Source organism: Vidua chalybeata, chromosome 2 (genome assembly GCF_026979565.1).
Source record: "Vidua chalybeata isolate OUT-0048 chromosome 2, bVidCha1 merged haplotype, whole genome shotgun sequence".
Classification (NCBI taxonomy): Eukaryota; Metazoa; Chordata; class Aves; order Passeriformes; family Viduidae; genus Vidua; species Vidua chalybeata.
The window spans coordinates 70885997-70905763 of record NC_071531.1 but is presented as its reverse complement, the minus strand read 5'-3'; the positions used below and the strand labels follow the sequence as shown (position 1 = coordinate 70905763).

The 19767-nt window shown below is 41.4% G+C and overlaps 2 protein-coding genes across 4 annotated transcripts in view; one reads left to right on the top strand and one right to left on the bottom strand.

Annotated features, from left to right (window-relative positions):
- Positions 1-5065, bottom strand: part of GTF2E1 (general transcription factor IIE subunit 1) — a 48837-nt gene extending 43772 nt beyond the window's left edge. The window contains exon 1 of the mRNA XM_053935648.1: positions 4960-5065. The gene's annotated coding sequence lies outside the window, so the exon portion shown is untranslated. The remainder of the gene's footprint in view (positions 1-4959) is intronic.
- An 83-nt stretch (positions 5066-5148) lies between these two features.
- Positions 5149-15957, top strand: RABL3 (RAB, member of RAS oncogene family like 3). 3 transcript variants are annotated; one of them, XM_053935789.1, is made up of 8 exons: positions 5151-5361; positions 5546-5637; positions 7242-7371; positions 10193-10307; positions 11475-11625; positions 12264-12335; positions 13160-13198; positions 15778-15957. In XM_053935789.1, exons 1-8 carry the CDS (start codon positions 5316-5318, stop codon positions 15841-15843), a joined length of 711 nt encoding a protein of 236 aa, XP_053791764.1. In that variant the 5' UTR covers positions 5151-5315; the 3' UTR covers positions 15844-15957. The 3 variants fall into 3 exon arrangements, with proteins under 3 accessions (XP_053791765.1, XP_053791766.1, XP_053791764.1); XM_053935790.1 differs by lacking the exon at positions 12264-12335 and having other exon boundaries at positions 5149-5361; XM_053935791.1 differs by lacking the exons at positions 12264-12335; positions 13160-13198 and having other exon boundaries at positions 5149-5361.
- Positions 15958-19767: the final 3810 nt, after the last annotated feature.

Sequence of the window (19767 nt, the reverse complement as noted above, 5' to 3'; positions counted from 1 at the left end):
ACCAAATCTATGAGTTTTCAGCAACATTCAGAGACTGAATAATATTTCTTAGTGTCAATCACTAGAAAATATTCTTTTTCATCTAGTGGGAGTAGGACTTTCAACAGTTTCTTCTACTCTGCTGGAGATGTTGAGTGATGTTCAAATCTTCTGTGTCCTCAGGTAACAAAGGGCATCTTGACTGTGATACTGTTTTCTTCCAGGTGCGGATACATGGAAATACAAGCATTCTGAAAACACCAGAAACCATTCTCTCCTGTTATCCTCCACTTCAAAAAGTCGATTAACACACTGAGTTCTAAATCCTGCAGAAAACAGTCTTTGGGTGAAAAAAAAAAAAAAACAACTGACTAGTGCCATCTTTGAGCGGAAAAAAACAAAAACAAAAACAAAAAAAAAAAAAAAAAAAAAAAAAAAAAAAAAAAAAAAAAAAAAAAAAAAAAACCACAAGTGCCAGATGTTACCAGGACAAGATGATGTCTTGTCCAGGAAGAACCCAAGGCTTTTAATCCCTAAACTGCAAATTCTTACCATCTTTCACCAGGCAAAAAAGACACTGATTCAGCTCACAAAATTCAAGCCAAGGGGACTTTACCACTGCATTCTTCAGCAATGATTTCACCTTCCCCTGAAGCAGTAAGTCAAATCTGAATTAATTACATGTGCAAAGAAATATGGTAACACCTTTAACAAGGTTTTAATGCACGTGCATCTGTTTCATAATAATGTCTGAACTGACCTTAATAATTTATGAACATCAAGGAACATTTGGAACATCAAGGAAAAAAAATACAATGGCCAAGATACTCACCTATGCCAGTAAGCACCTACAGCATCAATAATAAGGCACACTGGACAACATCATATTCAGAAATAGCCAAAAGAAGAATTTCCAAATTTAAACATGGACTTTATTAAAAGAGACAGTTTGTGAGGAATTGTTCTGGGTAATCACATTAATACAATTCAGTATTTTGGGTACAGGAGGAAAGCAGACCTGTCTGTGTTAATACAGTAGGACAGCAAACCTAAATACACATCTGTTGGGTTTTTTAAATTGCTGTAATTGAAAGAATTAATATTGATGTGTCTATAAAAGGCAACATTGGAATAAAAGAGACTTACAGTTACACAAGCCAGTAAGATCTGCTGGGTGAAAAAAATAAGGGCACCTTCTGCAAGATTGTACCTGAGGTTTAGTAAAATGTACAAGGCTTTCAGCATAACCAGAGATGCCAGAGAGGAGGTCAGGGGGAGAACAAGTGACTGCAAAAAAACCCTTCAGTATGATGCAATCAGAGACCACACAGAAGCCAGAAACTGAACTGAGCAAACACCTCAATTTTCAGTCATTTTCTGATGCAACATCAAAACAACTGAACTCTTCTTCTCCACATACAACAATTTCAAGAGTTTTCAATTCCAATGAACAGGAATTCTGCTAATGAAGTTAGATCTGTTTTTCTTTCTGCTTTTCCTGACTCAAACTGAGACAAAGAGCGCTAGAAGTGTGATGACCTAGAAGCTACAATGTAGATGAAAACAGTACTAAAAAATATGAAAACCTACATCAGCCAGTAAATTAATATGAATTTTTATCCAATACTGCAAATGTAGATCATCCTGGTTCAACATGTAACTTCTGAGACTTACATTAATTTTACCCAGAAATTTCAATGGTCTCACTATTCATATATTTGACAGAGGCTCTTCAAAAGCAGGATCTTAAAAAAGGAAGCAGCCTGCTCTTCAGACTCGTAAGGATATACAAAGCTGTGAACCTAGGCTATCAGACACACTGTTAACACTTGCACAGGTGCTTCCTGTTTTTCCCCACATTTATTTAATTAGTGCTCCTTTCCAATAAATCTTTGAAACTAGCTTTTGCTGCTTTGCTTCGAAAATGCTTCTGCAAGCTTCTGACACAAGATTTTTAAGAAAGGGGAAAAAACATTACTTGCTTACACTGCTGACATAGTTTCTTCAGGTAAAATCAAAATCAAGTTATAAGAAGAGAATCCCCTCTCCCATGAATGTGGCAGGTACAACAGGCTTCCAGGAGCCAGTGCATGCCATATCCTGCTCCAGCTGTCACTTGCAAACACCAGATCCCAGTTTTGTAGTCTCTCACTCTAACCAGATTTAAAATTCTGCTTTTCAGAAGGTGGTGAGGTTAAGCTAAGAGAAGCAATCCTGAATCTTCCTGAGAACAGGAAGGAAAGGCATAAATTTCAGAACTTCAGTGGGAAAACATGTCATCAAGATTTTAAATGTCTGTACAACATAACCTCAGACACTATTCATCCTTTCCAGAAAAGGGCACAGCATCTTCCACTTTGGAGTTTTGTTTTAACTTGCATTTCTCTGTAGTGAGTCCAGAATTGCCTTTCTCCCACATCAGTTTCAAAGTAAAGTCTTCTGACATTTTATCAAGAGCTTACTGAGTTTGATTCCCTGGAGAGTTCATGAATGCTACTGCTCAGCCTTCCTCCTGCACTACATCTTGATGAGAAATATGTTTATTTTCATTGCAAGACCTGCCTTGAAGTATGAGGGCAGAAAAGAACAATATGCTTTCACTGAAATCCCATCTTCTTGTTGGATTTCCATAAACTGAAACCAGGAGGCCTCAGGTAGCAAAGGGTTTTCTTCACTCAGGATGAGAAGTTGTGCTGCAGCTGCACACAGAAAGGCTGAGGGGCTTGCCTGAAATGAGGGCTTTTCCCCCTAATTTCACAAGTAAAAACACATGGAACCAGATGTAATAAGGCCACAGGGTTTGACCACACCAGGCAGAAACTAAACAATGCAGGCTCAGGATGTAATTCTCAATCACTTTTATAATCTTAACCCAGCATAAACAATAGCAAGGTGTCGGGAAATTAAAGGACCACCTGTGTGCATGTACACAAATGGATTAAATTTCCTGTTGCAGCTTAAGTCAAATTACAACTTCCCTCCCCTAAGGAAATCTTTCTTTTCCTTCCTTGCCTTTAGCCACAAGCCCCACCCTTCAGTCCTAATTCTGGCAGTTCACTATTCATGTAGCAACAAGAATCAATTGTTAAAAAGTGAAAAACTGACATATCAAAATAAAAGGTGGGACATTTCAGAGAGGGCAAAGGGGAAAAGTTCAAGAATTGAATTGTTTATATTACCAGATTAGAGCCAACACAAAGCAGAGAAAAGAATGCTCGGCTAAGGATGTAGATGAGTGGGGAGCTTCCCCCACACGGTGGCAAAACTGACCTAACTGTAATGTAAGGCCATTAGAAAATTTTAATTATGGATACCAGAACCTCTTACAATTTAGACTCTGATCTGAACCTACCAGGAGCATATGTGTTATTTCACAGACGTGTAAGCCTCAGCCATCACATAATGTAGTTGTAAGGTTTTGAGGGCTTCTTTAGAGGGAAGGAAGTAAGATAATTTCTCTCACATATCAAGCCTAGGAAGTCATGATTACACCAAAGCATAGACCGTTTAACGCCAGCATTCCTTTCTACATTTCTGACAGGAAAAAAAGCAATAATTGCTTTTCACATTATGGATTCAATAAGACCTGGAACACCACACTTTTCATCATGAGAGATGATGTGAGCAATATTGCCTTTTGGAAATTCCAGAAAGACAAGGAAAATTATGGAAGTATTGGGTTACAGTTTTAGTTAAGTGAGCATATACTATATATATAAGCAATAAAGAAACAAAGAAACTAAGTAACAGGACACCAGATTAGCTTTAATTAACATAGTTTCTTGTTCAGAAGAATCCCCTAAAGCATCCAGTGAGAAAGTGAGCTGAATGTCACAGGAAGTGGAAGGCAGGAATGCAATTCCCATCAAGCCTCACTTCTGCCTGAAAGCATGTGCTCCTTCCCAGGCACATGGCTCTGCCCTCACAACACCATCCTGTGCACCAAACTGATCGTTTAAAGGTAGAAAAATACTTTTTCTTTTCCACTTTTTGCTATGTTTTTCAACAGTTTAATGAGCTGGTGGTGAACTCTTACAAGCAAGAGAACCAGCACGTCCAGAGAAGATGCCACTGCATTGGAAAAGATGAAAGAAAAAACTCCACCTTATGTGGATGAAAAATATTAAGCTACCTAGACTTCAAGAAAATGCACCTTAGCTGTGCGCGGCTGAACACCCTTTTCAGAATAATCATCCTCCTTTTTCCTTGTGAGCCGTTTGGAATGGCACAAGCCTAATGGCTGGACCCATTTAACAGCAGCTCGGTGCCACTATGAGATGTGATATCGGGGAACCAACACGCTCCTGAGGCCAGAAGAAATGTAATACACAAAAAAAAAAAAAAAAAAAAAAAAAAAAAAAAAAAAAAAAAAAACCAAACAAAAACAAACACAAAACAACAACAACAAAAAAAAAAAAAGAAACAAACAAACAAACAAAAAACCCGCACCTTGCTGACCTGGAAAACTGAATGGTTACACAGCTGGTTGCTTGGCTCAAACCTGGCAAACAGGAATAAGCTCGCTTTGCCAGCCAGCTACTCCTCAGATGCCCGTAACCCTGCATGTCCCTGCAAATCACAAAGGACACAGACCTCCCCGACTACAACAGCAGAGCGAGCTTTAACGCCAGTCAGAGGGGAGAATCCCTGTGCCGTCTGCACAGCTTCCCATTCCCTACCTACTTTTATGTGCTGAGGTTTAAACATCGAACTGTTTACGATTCTGTAGGGCAAGAGGAGGTCAGAAGAACCTCTTAAAAAAAAAGAAAAAAAAAAAAAGACAAAACAAAGAAGAAGCCTCAACAAACACCGCAGGAGGAACGCCAAACGGTGGGAAGGAGCCAAGGCGAGGAAGGGGCCCAGACAGGCACAATGTGCGGAGAGCACGGGCCCCGCGGGCCGCTCTGCGGCACCCAAGCGCCGGGCCGGGGGCCTCTGCGGGCCGCAGGCACTACCCCGCTCCCCGGGGCCGGCACTGACCTGGCGCCGCTTCCAGCTCTTCCCGGCTCCGGGCGGCGCTTCCAGCGGCTCCACCACCCGCGTCACGGCCGCGCGCGCCTCTGCCGTCAGCGCCGCCGCCGGCGCATGCGCCGCACCGCCCCCTCCCTGCCCCCGCCCCGCGCACCGCCCGGCTGCGCGAGCGACACGAAAGCGAACCAATCGCCTGCCCATAGAGAACAGCGCCTTCCCGCCCTCACCGGGGCTAAACCAATCAGAAGTGAGAACCGTGCTGGCCTCTCGAGCAGGCAGCCAATAGGTTGAGAGGAGCAGGAAGAACACGCGCCGCGATTGGCCGGCGCCCCGGTGGCAGGGCGTTGTTGCTAAGCAGGGTAAAGATGGCGGCTCTGGACAGGGTCAAGGTGCTGGTGCTGGGCGACTCCGGTGAGTCCGTGTCCCCAGGCCGTGTGTCCCGGGGCCGGTCCTTGGCGATCTGCTCATCGCCTCCTTCCCCGTTACCCGCTGACGGGCCGGGACCGCCCGCGTTCACTCAGTGCTGCTCCCGGCCTCGCCACCTGTAACCCTGGCACCGCCTCCCAGGAGTTGTTCTCTCTCTGTGCACTTGCAGGTGTCGGGAAATCGTCGCTCGTTCACCTCTTGTGCCACAACCAGGTGTTGGGAAATCCGTCCTGGACAGTGGGCTGCTCCGTGGATGTGCGAGTAGGTGACGTGCACGGCCTCTTGGTGGCCCTGAGCCTGGCGTGTAAAGGAAGGGCCTTGACTTTTTATTTTAATTACTTGCCGCCCCAGAAAGAGGTGTACTTTGATCATATGTTTTGCTGAGGGCTTAATCTTCTGATGCAAGTAGCGTCAAATGTGAGCCAAGCACTTGTGTAAGCAAGTTTTGACCTTCCAAGGTTGTCACAATCAGACAAGACATTTGTCACTCATAGCTCTGCTCCCTGCTGCAGTGGCCACGGGCGTGTGACGAGTCACAGGGTGGCCAGTTCCCTGAGAAACAGGCAAGGAACAGCCAAGTTGTCAGCCAGACACAGTGGGGAAAAACATTTTGCTCGTTTAGATTGTGGGAGCACAGGAAAGCTCTGGGTGATGCTGATGTGTTAGAAAAACAAAATGTAGGGCCTGGCATGCTTCAAGGCTTTTAGACCCGGGTGAGGAAATTGACAGGAGAAATTTATTGTTGAGACCTGGACACCAGAAATGCAGAATTTATAAATGTTACAGAAAGCAGAGCTGAAGAAAAAGCTAACAGACAATTAATATGACTCTCCCTATCTGGGAAAATGATAATAAAAAAAGGCTGAAAAAGTGGGCTAGTTAGCATGAGAAGTGAGAAATCAATAATCAATAGAAGATCAAATACTAATTAATGAAGATAACTGCATCACTTGTAAGCCAGTGAGCATTAATTCCTTTGTTTGCCAAAATGTATCAACAATTGTAAGTTTTGGTGACTGATGTACACGTTTGGTGAAGTGCTACTCACGTACCTCAGTGATAAATAAAGTAGTGTTGATTTTCTAACCTAACTGGGTTAGAGAGTTTATTTCCTGGATTTTGGTGACAGTTGTGACCATGGGGTTGCTTCTCCTCCTGACTACTTGCTGCAGGACCTGCTGTGGGAAGAGTGAGGATGCCCATCCAGCAGTTCTTTGGCCCAGCCTACAACCCTCATGGGACATTGATAAATGCTCTTCTCCTTTATCACCCTTTGCTGCATTTTACTTGAAATGCATTGCCTTAGGTTAGGAATGTATTTCCAAAATCTGAGGAGAGGAGCATGGCCGTCCTGTTTGATTGTGGAGCAAAACTACTCAGCAGATCTGGGCGCAGAAGTTGTTGATTAATTGAGTTGAGATGTCAGACTTTGGGTGGAAAAGGTGTGGTCAGATGGAATCCAGGTCTATCACCTGTATTGATATTCTTGCAGTGCTGCCCTGTGTGTTTTAACAACTATAAGAAATCATGACCTTAATTTTTCCATTTGCTTTAGCAAAACACTGTGTCCAAGCACATCAGGAGATGTTTGGTTTGTTAATACTGAGATGCAAAGGATGCTCCCTGTTTACTCACCAGGCTCCCTCTCACATGAGATGGTGATCTCCATCTCTGTGGTGCCCAGTGGCTGCTGCTTGGCTCATTCCATCTCTCTTCCACTCGAGAGGTTTGAAATAGTGTCAGCATGAGAATTTCCAAATTTCTATCTGAGTGCAGTAAACCTTCCAGCTGAAAGTATAAGTGCCATGTGGAGTAACTCCTGTGACACGGTGCTGTGGTTATTTATGATTTGAATTTTTCATCAGATCCATGACTACAAAGAAGGAACCCCAGAAGAGAAGACCTATTACATTGAGCTGTGGGATGTTGGAGGTTCTGTGGGCAGTGCCAGCAGTGTGAAGAGCACGCGAGCAGTGTTCTATAATTTGCTGAATGGTAAGTTTGCTTGGTTTTAATTCTGTTTCTGTTAGGAGCTGTCCCTTGGTTCTGGGGCAGAGTTCCAGGCAGCCTGCCTGAGGGCTACATTGTTCTCCTTTCTGATTTATACAGGAACAAACCTGATACCATTCGTAGGCAGAATTTTATGGATCCAGTGATGAACGGCAGATATTTCAGGCAAACCTGTGCAGATGAGCTCTATCAGCCTTTCCCTTCAGTCTTGTGCAGCTGGCACAGCAGGGAGGCTTTGAAGGTGCAGTGGTTGCCTTCACCTTTCTGAGTCTGCTATACTGCAGAAATATGATTTATATTTTTTAAGTTTTTTTTTATGATTTATATTTTCTTGTCTGTTCAGTTGTAAAACTTACAGCAGAAAAATTACTATTTCAATTTTTATGAATGTTGATAGTTACATCCTACCCTGGCAAATTTGAACTGCATCCCGTAAAATTGCCATATGCTGATAACCATCTTGCCTCTGCTCATTTAGCTTACCAACTTATTTTTAAGAGTTAAATCTTGCCACTTACTGCATATGTAAGAAGTAGTATTTTGTGCCTTCTGTTGATATATTGTCCTAAAGACCTAGTAGTTCATTTGTGTCTCTAACAAGAGCAAGTAAGAGATTATAAACATAACAGTGCAGTATTTCAATTGTTACTTTTTGTCATCCCAGGATAGTTCACTAAAAATAGATGTGTATCAGACTAACAATGGCTTCTGAAAATCTGGCTCAAATGTTGTGTTTGATTCTCTTTGCTTATTCCCACTCATTTGAAGGTTTTTCAATAACATATTAAGCCACACAATAAACATTTTTGGGCTGTGATTAACTAGTTATTTCTTCCTCCTTTCTCAGGGGAAAACTGTATTAGGTACCTCTTGCTTATACTGTTAACCAGATTTCTGTGTATAAGACTTGAGTTGAGTTGTGCCCTCAAAGCAAACCTCTTTGGTATATGAAAAAAAATGATTTATTTTTGATCCCAAACCTACAGTGTGCCAGGAAGTTTGGGTCAGACTTGGAAATACCTTAGAACAGCCCATTAAGAAATGAAATCTTGGACTCGTGCATCTGAATTATAATTGATGACATTAAAATAGAGTTATTTATCTCCACTGCCCAAAAGATACTAATTAGACAGCTTGCATATGAAGAGTGTTGACTTTGGTAGTTAACCTTGGGTCTTGTTTCTTTCATTAGATTAATTTCTCCATTAGAGCTTGTCTCACAAATTGCCTGTGCTTGGCCTGATTTAAGAAGAGAAGATGAATGCATTCCTTCTGCCTGACTGCTTGTGCTTTCTGGGCTTGCAGTGTCTGAAAGCCAGTCAGTGTTTGGTTGTGGCAGCAGCGGTGCAAGCTGCCGGGCTGTTGACAGGGCTGGTACATTTTGGTTTTGGATTATCCACAGATCTTCTTCTTTGCTGACTCTCCACCTGGTGTGGGGACTGTGATAGCTGAGGACAGTGACTGGGCAGTAAGGCTTTGGCTTGCAGACCTTGTTGTGGGAGGAGCATTTCTTTGAGTAGTCATTGGTCCTGCCTGCTCTTTTTGGATGTTGACAGTCTTTTTCTGCTGGTGCAGCTAACTGTGCAGGTTTTAGGTGAAGCAGATAAGGAATCTGACCAATCAAAGACATAACTGAGGGAGAGTGTGTGGAGGTGGAGAGTGTTTCTCACAGGTTGTGCAGCAGTGCCTCTGTATCTGTTGCTGTAGGCCAAGTTATGTTGTGTTAGGGATTTTCTCTTCATGCTGGGGGTGGACACACAGCAGAGTTGCCTTTTTATACTGTTACTGAGATAAATGCTTGAAAATGAGGCTGTAGCTGTGATATGCTGGGAACTCTCGTGGGAGAGTCTGTGCACAGTCAAGTGGGATAGTGGAAAATATTTGTGGAAATGTGGTTTGTTCATAGCATGTACAGTGGATGGCACCTCTGGAAGTTATGGTGAAAGATAAATTACGGAGTTTTTTCCACCTGTAGGCTGTGAAGTGTTTTGAGAATAAATCTTGATGCAGATAAGGGATATAATTCCATTTTGTCCTTGAACTGATGATAGTTTGAAGTCTGGAGGAAGTGGGAACATTCCACATATTGCAGAAGGTGTGAATAAATAGAAGAAATTTGCTAGCAGGAGTTGGTAATTGAGTTAGGAACTGTGGTTATCAAAAGTGGGTGTCTGTTAATAGCACAGCTAGGAAGCTTGACTCTGTCTCAGAATTTACATTTTGAAGGCTCATAGTAATGAAAAATGCTAGAAACTTAATCTTAAGTGCAATAAGTCTTACTAATTCATGCTTTTACCAGCCATTTAGGAGAGTATGAAATTTTGTCAGTGTCTGTTTCCCCTTTGGATACCTTCCCAAATAATTCTTGAAAATGCAGGAAAGCAGTAGTTCTCTCTGAACTCTTTTGAAACAAAGAAAAAGCCTTCAGACTTTATAGATGGTGTGATAAAAAATAATTATGTTTACCAGAGAAAGGCTAAATTTTCTTCTGCAGTAATATAGAATTCCAGTATCATGAGAAGTAGACAGAATCAGTGAATGCCTGCGAGCCTTTTGCAGATTAAAGCCTGAGATGGCTGTTTGTTTCCTGCTTTCATGTGATTTTTCTCTTAGCCAATTCTTGATAAGCAGCTTTAAAAAACCTGTTGCATCCTGATATTTTCAGCCTTACTTATTCACTGTAACTGAACTGGTTATACATCCCTTCATTCTCAGATATCTGGGAACCTGCAGGTGTCATTTGGTAAGATAAGGAGGAGAATATGTATCTTTAAATGGCATCTTGCTGTCTTGTCTTTCACTCTAGGGATAATTTTAGTGCATGACTTGACCAACAAGAAATCATCCCAGAATTTGTATCGCTGGTCTCTGGAAGCACTCAACAGAGATGTTGCTCCAACAGGAGTTCTCGTGACAAATGGGTGAGTGAAAAACATACATGCAGAGCTTAGACATGGTAATTCTAAGCAGTTGAAGAAGTTTTTGTCCATTTCTAAGGCTACTTGGTCTCCACAGGAAAGTAGATGTGGTTAGACTCAGAAGAAAGAAAGAAAGAAATGGGGAGTATCAAAAAAAGTTGACTTTTGATTGTTCGTGTTCTTTTTATACTGCCAGACAATATCAGGTGATTCTGACAGCAGATTCCCAAACTGGGTGGCAGAGACCTTGCTTTAAGGGAAAAGATGTTTTATACATCCTTTATTTGTCTGAGGCCTCTGTGAGAGTGGGTCCAGTCCCAGTTACAAGATTTCTCTGTCTGTACTGAGAGATGCCATTGTGCAGGAAATGTCATGTTAATGTGTCTGGGTGAAGAGGCATTCCCTCTGTGCACCAACACTGAGGAAGTTCACTTCATACATTTTTGGTTTGGGTGATGGGGGAATTATTTTAGGAGCGTGGCTAAAAGAGCTCAGAAAACTCTGCTTAAACAGCATGTTCATAATTAGCTCTCCAACACCTTGTCAAGGATTTCCTCCTGTACCTCTGTGCTCCTGTCGTCCATCTAGTCAAGGAGGTTTTAAAATCATTGCTAAACATCACACATGAGCAGGAAGGCAATAACGAGGAGTACCTTTTTGTGGGAAGAATATCAATTATTTATCTGTCTGTTCGGTACACAGGTGTTTCTGTAGAAACATAGTTGATGGGAAGGAGGATTTACATTGTATAAACTGCAAAATTTTCCAGTATCTCTACAGACAGGTTCTTCACAATTGTTTTAATTTTCAGAAATTTAACTTCTGTCAAGGACAGATGTTCAGCCAGTAGCAGTTCCTTGCTCAAGTTGTTGCTGTTGGTTGTAAAATTACTTACTAGAAAGCTTGGTTTAGGTAAAAAATGAGTGATTTAGGTAAAAAACAAGTGATTATCCTAGCTAAGGAGAGTGATTGAAGCTTGGATTCCTATGTAGTGACTTAGATGCAGAAGCCCTTCCCTAATTTAAAGATATTGCACATTTTAACTTAGATAAATGGACCGTTAATAAATGAATTACTGATTTTTGAGAGGTACAGGGAAGGTGTTGTTGTGCTTGTGCCCACTTACATGGCCATTGCCTCATTCAGGATTGTCTTTCTTTCCCTCATCAGTGACTATGACCGTGAACAGTTTGGTGATAACCAGATCCCACTGCTGGTAATAGGAACTAAACTGGATCAGATCCCAGAAACTAAGAGGAATGAAGTTTTGACCAGAACAGCATTCTTGGCTGAGGATTTCAATGCTGAAGAGATAAATTTGGTTAGTATCCGTGTCACCTTTGTTGTTTTTCTTTTGTATCGGAGTGAGTACAATTTTTAGTAAGTAAAGATGTAACAAAAATTTGGCTTTTGGAGATTTTTCCGGTAGTGTCAATTATTCACATTTCTGTTGGCTCTGCCCCTTGCTTGGTGAAACAGATGTCTTTGTTTCACTATAGGGAGATGTAAGGGGTATTAGATAAGGTCACTTAAACTTAGAATTGTTGGCTGGGAGTTAAATTTTCTTGTTCATAGCTTTGATATAGACTGTCTTTGAATGAAACATGAAGATGACTTTATATAGATCTGTGGGTATAAAAATATACATGTGCTGTATGGATGCTTGTATACACACTCCCAATCTCAGGTGTAGTCTGTATGAATCACTGCCTGACTGTATAGCTGGTGGTGGAAGGAAGATATGGAGCATATGGGGGGTTGCTTGGAATTCTGCAGTTGATTCAAAGAGCAGTTGGTCTTTTCTCTGAACTGACTGTGGAGCAAAAATCAGCAGATCCATATTTTTCCCTTGCTGATGGTGTGTGTCAGGGGAAAAGGGTATGTTCCATTTCCTTGTGTTTGGCTTCCTTGCACTGATTTCCTTGTGCTTGGTTTGTTGTTGTCTTTTGGGTGTTGTAGGACTGCACCAGTCCTCGTTACCTGGCTGCAGGTTCATCCAATGCTGTCAAACTAAGCAGGTTTTTTGATAAGGTACGTCGATTAAATGATGTTTTATTGTCCTGTGCATCAGATGTTGGGATTTGAGCTTGAACAACAGTTTAACAGTTTTCATATTCCACTCTCTGAGTTGGTTCAAGCCAGGTGTGGGGAGGCCAAAGATTGATCTGCTTTTGGAACCCTACAGGAAATAGGTGATCTGCTTGAAGATTTAGTTCCTGATCTGCATAGAGCAGTGAAAATGAACTCACAAATGTGCAAAGACAAAGACATTCTGCTTATGCTTTTGAAGTTGTCTGGCAGGCCAGAGGGGTTGCAGCATTCTGAGGTAGTAATGTGAGGAGATACAAGACTGGTTAGCTCTGTTGATGCTAGTTAAAGTAACCTTTAGGAATTAAGAAATTAATTAAGAATATTATTCTCCCTTCCTGAAAAAGAGACCATTAAGGTCCACTGTGCAAATGAGAGAAGGAATGCTCTGTTTTAAACATCCTCTGGGCAAAGATAGCATAGTGGGGCTACTGTGCAGTAGTAGGAGCCAGTACCCCTGCAGAGGGAATGAGAGTAATTGAGTCTGAAGCAGGAGACACACAAACCGTCGCCTCCATTACCCAGGAGGGCTGTGTTGAAGTTGGGGATGATTAGACAGCTTAGACAAGTTGTCCAAGAATGGCTGTAGGTGGCAACTGCTGTGTGTGCTAGAGCATTGCACTAAAGTAGTAGGCCTGGAGCAGAGATGTGGGGTCAGACCTTGTCCCACTTAGCCAGGAGTTTCAGTGCTCATGTGTGAAGTGTTAGTTGCAATCTGAGGTTACTCATGTGCTGTGCAAGCTAAGATCATTCTCTGTTGTTTCCAGGTCATAGAGAAGAGATACTTCTTAAGAGATGGCAATCAGGTTTGTCACTTTTCCTCCTCTTTTGTTTCATTTCTCCCTGTGTAATGTGATCTGCTGACATAGTCCTCTTTAAAACACAAGCTTCATGCAACCTAAATGACAATCTGAGCTGGTAATTTAATTCTTTTATCTGTGGGAGCACAGCTGTTAAAGCTAGACAGAAGAATGGCTGACTTTTGTCAGCTGAAGTATTTGTCTGTAAAGTGATTGGCAGTGAAATACTTAAGTAAGCTAACATAGTAGAATTTGGAAGAATGAAGTAAAATGGGCAAATATAATTTCTTTCCGCTCTGTCAGCTTCAGGCTGCTTGGTTGCAGATTAAGGTCATAGATGCTATCCTGAAGGCCAATGAAAGGGTTTTTTTGTACAGCTGGAACAAGATTTTATGTTTAATACAGGTAGTTTCCAGAGACTCAGTGGAGCCACAAGGAAAATGGCAGTATATATCAGCTTGTAATTAATTCCTAAAGGACTGAATTAACTGTTTTCAGCCAGGTGGGGAAGTACTAGCAAAATGACTTCTGGTTTAGGCAGAACACTTCAGCTTTTGTGCCCCCCCACCTCTCCACGTGCAGTCTGCCGTGCAGGGAGTAGTGAAGCTGCATTTACCATATGTAAAGGTGTTGCAAATTACCTTGAAAAGCATCTCTGAAGTACAGTTACACCTGTACATTGTTAGAGGTAGCTGTGCTGAAAGCCCCTTGGGGAGAGTGGGGGGGGGAAATAATCACAGATTACAAAATGCTTCCTTTCTTTGAGCACTTCTATAGTGCCTTTTGAAAATAAATTTGCTTTAGCCTCTTTCAGTTCTGCATGATGCCTTTTATTTCTTCCCCTCTCCCACCCTCCTCCCCACATTCTAGTGAAAGGAAGTTTCTCTTTCATGGGTATAATATCTTAATGCAGAAACCTGCTTGTGTACTGGTTGTCTTTGATGCATGATGTAAGATTTTTATTTTTATCATTTGATCCTATTTAGTGGCTAACCAGGGATTAACTATACATTCCTTTTGGCTGTGTGCCAGAGATTGCAGCCTGCTGATGACTATCTACTTCCCTGACAGGAGCTCAAAAGCTCAAAACAAATCCTAAACAGCAGTCATGTTTAAAGAGGCAAAATCCAAATTGGAAATGGAGACTTCAATACAATCTCTTAATGTTATCATTTGAAGTTATCTACTTAATGTAGTTCTTACTGATGTGTTTGTGTGTTTTCTACAATAGGTTGCTGTGATTATTCGTGTTTTGAGGTATTTCTGTTATAAACTTCTTCAGGATGAAAGGAATTTCATCCTGATACATAATAAATAAAAGTTACTCTTAATTAGTGACTTTGATGTAAAAAAATGCTAAAGCAGATAACTTTTACCTATGGTGTTCAGGTACTTTTTAGTTATAATGATTGCATTTTTCCTCTTTAAATTCCCAAAGTTTTCATAAGGTGAACCTTTGTACAAAATCTGCCCGATTTTATCCTTAGAGATGATTGCTTTTCAGAGATTAATAAACCAGTACCTTAGTGAATACCTTGCATATTTGAGTTTTGGGCCTGAAAACCCCAAGTAAATTTAATCTGTGGAGTTTTTTGTGGACTTTTATTTTGGGAAAGCTCTTCAGCTCTCTGCTTACCAATGAAGTGTGTAACCTGAGCAGTCTGCTGTGAATTGTAGATTATGTTTTTGTCCCATACCATCCATACGTGCCCATGTTCTTCTGGCATGATTTGTAGGGCTTGGTTGACTCCCTCCATTTTAGTAGACTGCATGACTATGATACAGACTTTCCTATGAATGTGTGGAATTGTTTTGGGAGGGTGTGTCTACAGGGTCTGCTGTTCTTGCTTCTGTGTAGTCAGTAAGGTAAAAGTTACTCTGGCCTGTAATCAAATAGTTTTATGATGCCAGTAGGGCAGATACGCAGTATTAGAAAGCAGCACATCACTTTCCTTTGGGGATTCACAGGTGCATTGAATTGAAAATCTGTCTGAGATGCTGTTAAGGCCAGAGAAGCTTCTGATGGTTTCAAGTCGATTTTCTTTGTAAACATCCATTGTCACTGTGTAAGCAGTGTCTGCAGATGGGCTGCAAAAGCGGGAGTGCTAATCCTTTGTATTGTTGCAGCCATTTCTATCCCAATGTTTTTCTTTAAGCTTACAGCTTAAAACTGTACTTTCAACTGCCACTGAAGTGCTGCTGCCCGAGTTTGAAGGCATAAAGCCTCAACAGCTCTTTGATAGGACTTGGTTTATATTATTTTATAGTTTTAAAAATGAATGGAGGAGAAATTCTTGTATGCACTTGAATCTGCTTTGAAATCTTTGAAATCTGTCATTAACTGTGTTAGGATTGAGGCTTTCAATTTCCCTTGCCAAAAAGTCTTCAGGAGCCCCACAGAACAGATGAGCCATAGTGGAGTTGTGCAGTGTTTAATTAGTGGTGCTCCTCTAGCAGTCAGCTGAAGCACTGTGGCCCTCATTCTGGAGATGGTGTGGAAGATGTTGCAGTTGGCTTGGTAACAGTGTGGGCTAGAGGGAGCTCTTGCTGATTCTGACATGACAAATTGTCTTCCCTGCCTCTAGATTCCTGGTTTCTCTGAAAGGAAGAGATTTGGAGGAGGAACACTGAAGAGCCTTCATTATGACTGAGCACTGAAGAAGTGGAAGATGACTTCTCTGAGTTCCTAATGACATTCCCATTTTGACTGGATGCTCAAAGACAGTAATGCTTCTGTCAAGCAGAGTAAAATGATATTACAGCTGGCTAGCCTGCTGAAGCTTGTTGTTGGAAAAGACTTGGGAAAAGTTTTCCAAAAACCTAATCGGGAGTTTAGAGCATTGCTTAGGATTGCAGACCATCTGGATCTATGGGAACATCTGTGGAAAGTGTGCAATAAGTTAAATGCTTCTCACTGCTGTGGGAAACTTAATCATACACAGCACATATATGTGACATCCTTGTCTCCATTTGGAAAACTTATGGACAGCCTTTGCAATGATTTGCATTCATTTTACCTCGAAAGGAAAGATGACATTGAGTGGGCTTCTCATGTACAGGAAAGTGAGCAAACCATAATGATGGGTAAGGAGTGGTCTGGAAAAGAATGGAATGCCTTCATTAGATGAATGGAGTGTTGTTTCACCTAGAGCACACTGTTCATCCCTATTCAAAAGGGATAAAAGCAATAGGCAAGATACGAAAAAAGATTTGAAGCCTTAAAAAGAAAATCAGTAGTAGAAAACAACTGTTGTTAGTTCTGCTGTTTAAATTAAAATTGTTTACTTTGGAGAGGGCAAAGTAAATCAGGTTCTCCTGTTTATCTTTTCATAATTGATTGTGGTCTTGTTTTTTATATTAAATTAAAAGGCAATTCATTTAAAACTGATGGGAAAAGTATGTTTTTATACAGTGCTTATTTGGAACAAATGTGACATGGTCCTACTGAGCCTGAGGACTTAGTGGATTCAGAAAACATGGAATGTAAGTGCATCCTCTGAATTAGAATGGGTAGAAATTTAGAAGGGGTATAAAACTGTGTAAAACATAGGAACTGAGCATGATTAGGAGGAAAGTTCTGTGAAATACATGTTTCCTTTACATAGTTAGCACTAAGGATGAAGAAGACTTGATCTGGTCTGATCTCCTGTACAGGATCTTGTTTTCTTAAATAGCCCAAGCTTTACACGGTTTCTCACCTTGCTAGAATTCCATGGAGTGGTAAAAGCTTGATTTATGGCAGTTCCTTCTTTCCACACCTTCCTCACAGTCACCTCTAATGGTTAAGCCTCTGGCAAAGGCTAAGAGCTGGAGATAGATATAAATAGAGATTAATAATAAATGGGGATAGAAGAAAGTAAAAAGCTGGTGTGAAATTGACAGGGAGCATAGTTCTGCAGATTTTGGATTATCTCTGCCTGCAGCTCTTCTGGCAGCTGCTTGGAAATAAATAGAAACCTGCCTACTGCCACTAATCAGGCACAAAAGTGACAGCTGGGGGCACCAATCAAACTTATTAAAAAGATGGATGCTTTGCTTTTCCTTAGGCCATTTCCAGAAAGGTCCGGGAGCAGTTGTAAACATGAGTGCAGTTAAGTTTTTAGGTGTTTGTGTGAAATAGGTTATTAGTTTACAGTTAGTTTACAACCAGAAGAAACAAGGTACCAAAATATTCATAATAAAGAACACATGTCTGAGCTGTGCAGCTAGTGACAGCACCAGTGTCTGTCTCTGATCCTTTGACAATGAAAGCTGGAATTGTTTTCTCACCTGTCTGCGAGTTTTAAAGTAGTTTTAAATTAGTTATTCTAACCTAGAATAAGCATCTTGTTTGTTTAGATCTCAGCAGGTAACCACAATTAGGTGTATTTTTTCCTTCTTAGGACAAGGTAATGTGTAATGGAGTTGTGCATGTGGATGAGGTTACATTTATTTTTGCAGGAAATTCCAGCTTCTTGTCAGAACCCAGGAGTATGTGAGCAGCTGGAGTTAGTTACGTTGCTTTTTCACCTTACCTGTTTCAGCTGTCCAAAAATGGTTCACTTGCAAGCTTAGGGATGTGACACCAGACTTTTCTATATCACACTTGTTTTATGTGTTTTACCTTCCTTTTCTCTGCACACACACACCTCTTCCATGCCCTGTGACCCTTCTGTCTGTCTTGCCTCTGTCTGCCTATACCTCATTCCCTGTTCCTCCAGCTCCCTTTCTCACAAATACTATCCCTCTTTCTCTCCCCATTTGCCCCATTTTTCTGACCCCTCTGTATCACAAGAAGTCACAAAGACTCCTCTTTGTGCTTCCTGCTCAGCTCTCTGGTTTCCCCTTTTTTCCCATTTTCCTCTCTGTTTCTCTATGCCATGCTTTGTCTCTCTTGTTGTACCACTGAAATTTTGTTTCTCTGTTTTCTTTCATCTCTGGTCCTGTCTGTCTCTGGTTTGTATTACATGCACACACATTTCGCATCAAAACATTGCTACCCAGTCCTTTTAAATTCAAGCTACTCAGTATGTCTGTGTAATTTCCCAGGCAGAAATATGTGCCCAGGTGCTGTGTTCCAGAGGTGTCAGTGAAGGTGGCTCGTGCAGGTACATGTGAGACACGTTGGACCTCCCATGCACACGCAGGTGAAATGTAGAGCAAATAAACCATGAGCCTTCCCTGTTCCCAAGGGGCTTGGCAGAGCTTTCTGGTTGATCTACGACCACTTTGATGACGGGGGGGACAATCAGAATGAGTATGAGTATGTCCTTAACATGGAAAATTTTGCAAGGATGCCACTGGCTTTTCAAGCATGTGAAACCTATCCAGTAATGGGATTTTGGTTGCAACCTTAATACAAATTTTCATTATTGATTATATTTGCAGAGGCAGCTGCAATATGCTCTATTTGTCACAAATGAGAGATGAACTGCTGTGTTGTAGCCTGCAATCAGTATCAGTCAGCTATGGTGAAGTCAGGTTTGGGTTCTCATTTCTCAGTGGATAACAAGGTGACAGTTTTCACTGATTGAAAATCTGCTTCTGCTTTTCAGCAAAGGGAGCTTAATCCTTCTATTTCTTTTGTTAGTCAGTTCCTCTTGTTAGAAGTCATGTTTCTTTCTCACTATCCTTACAAGGATGCTGGTTACTTTGATTCCTTTGTAGGGTTGAGCAAATGTGTGGCTTAGTGCACTAGTTTTCTTCGACAGAAAGCCATTATCATTATTGATGAACCTGTCACTGGCTGGCAAGTTACCAGGAAGTGTGCAGAGGTAAAGCTTTCCTTAGGGTATGCTTTGCTGCGGCACTCTGTTTTAGTCCTCAGACACACAGGGATTTTAGGAAAAAAAAAATCACATAGTTTTCAGGTGGAAGAGGGGAGGAAAAATAAAAGCAGTTCCAAGTAGCAATGGCAAAGCTCTCCCATCTAGTGAGGGCCTGTAAGGGCCAAAAGTATTATTCTTAGTATTTATTATCCACTTGTGCTACCATTTTTATTCTGACATCTGATCAGGAAGTGTGGAAAATATATTTCTTTATGGTACATGAGGACACAAAGGAGAAATTAAGAAGAGTCTCTCTCACTAACAGTGGCCATGTGAGCAGCATATGGGATTTCCAGTTGTGCAGGCAAAGCTGCAATGAACAGCAGTACGCAGGACCTGATTCTAAATGGATCTTGATATGAGATGTAGTGACATCTAACAGTGAGAATCATGATGCCTGAAACAGTTACTGGGGAAAAAAAGCAGATTTGTCAATGTTTAGGGTTTTTCAGAGTAGCATTAGTTGCTTTGGGAAAGGCATGCTTTAGCACAGCTTTGAGGACAAGTCCCCGGCATACTTGTAAGGAAGGTGTTTAGATGTTCAGAGCTCTCTGTGGCAGCAAAGAGACTGTGAAATCTAACTTTGGCAGTTCAGCTGTTTAGCCAACACCTGCTGCAAATACCATTAAATACAGAAATGTGGGGGTTTTTTCCTACTTTGGCATTGTATTGCCGAGGTACAGCTTGTTGTGCCCCTTGGCCTTACCAGTGCACAGAAATGCTGGTTCCATACCTACTGGAATTGCACAGGGAAGTTTATTCTCAGCA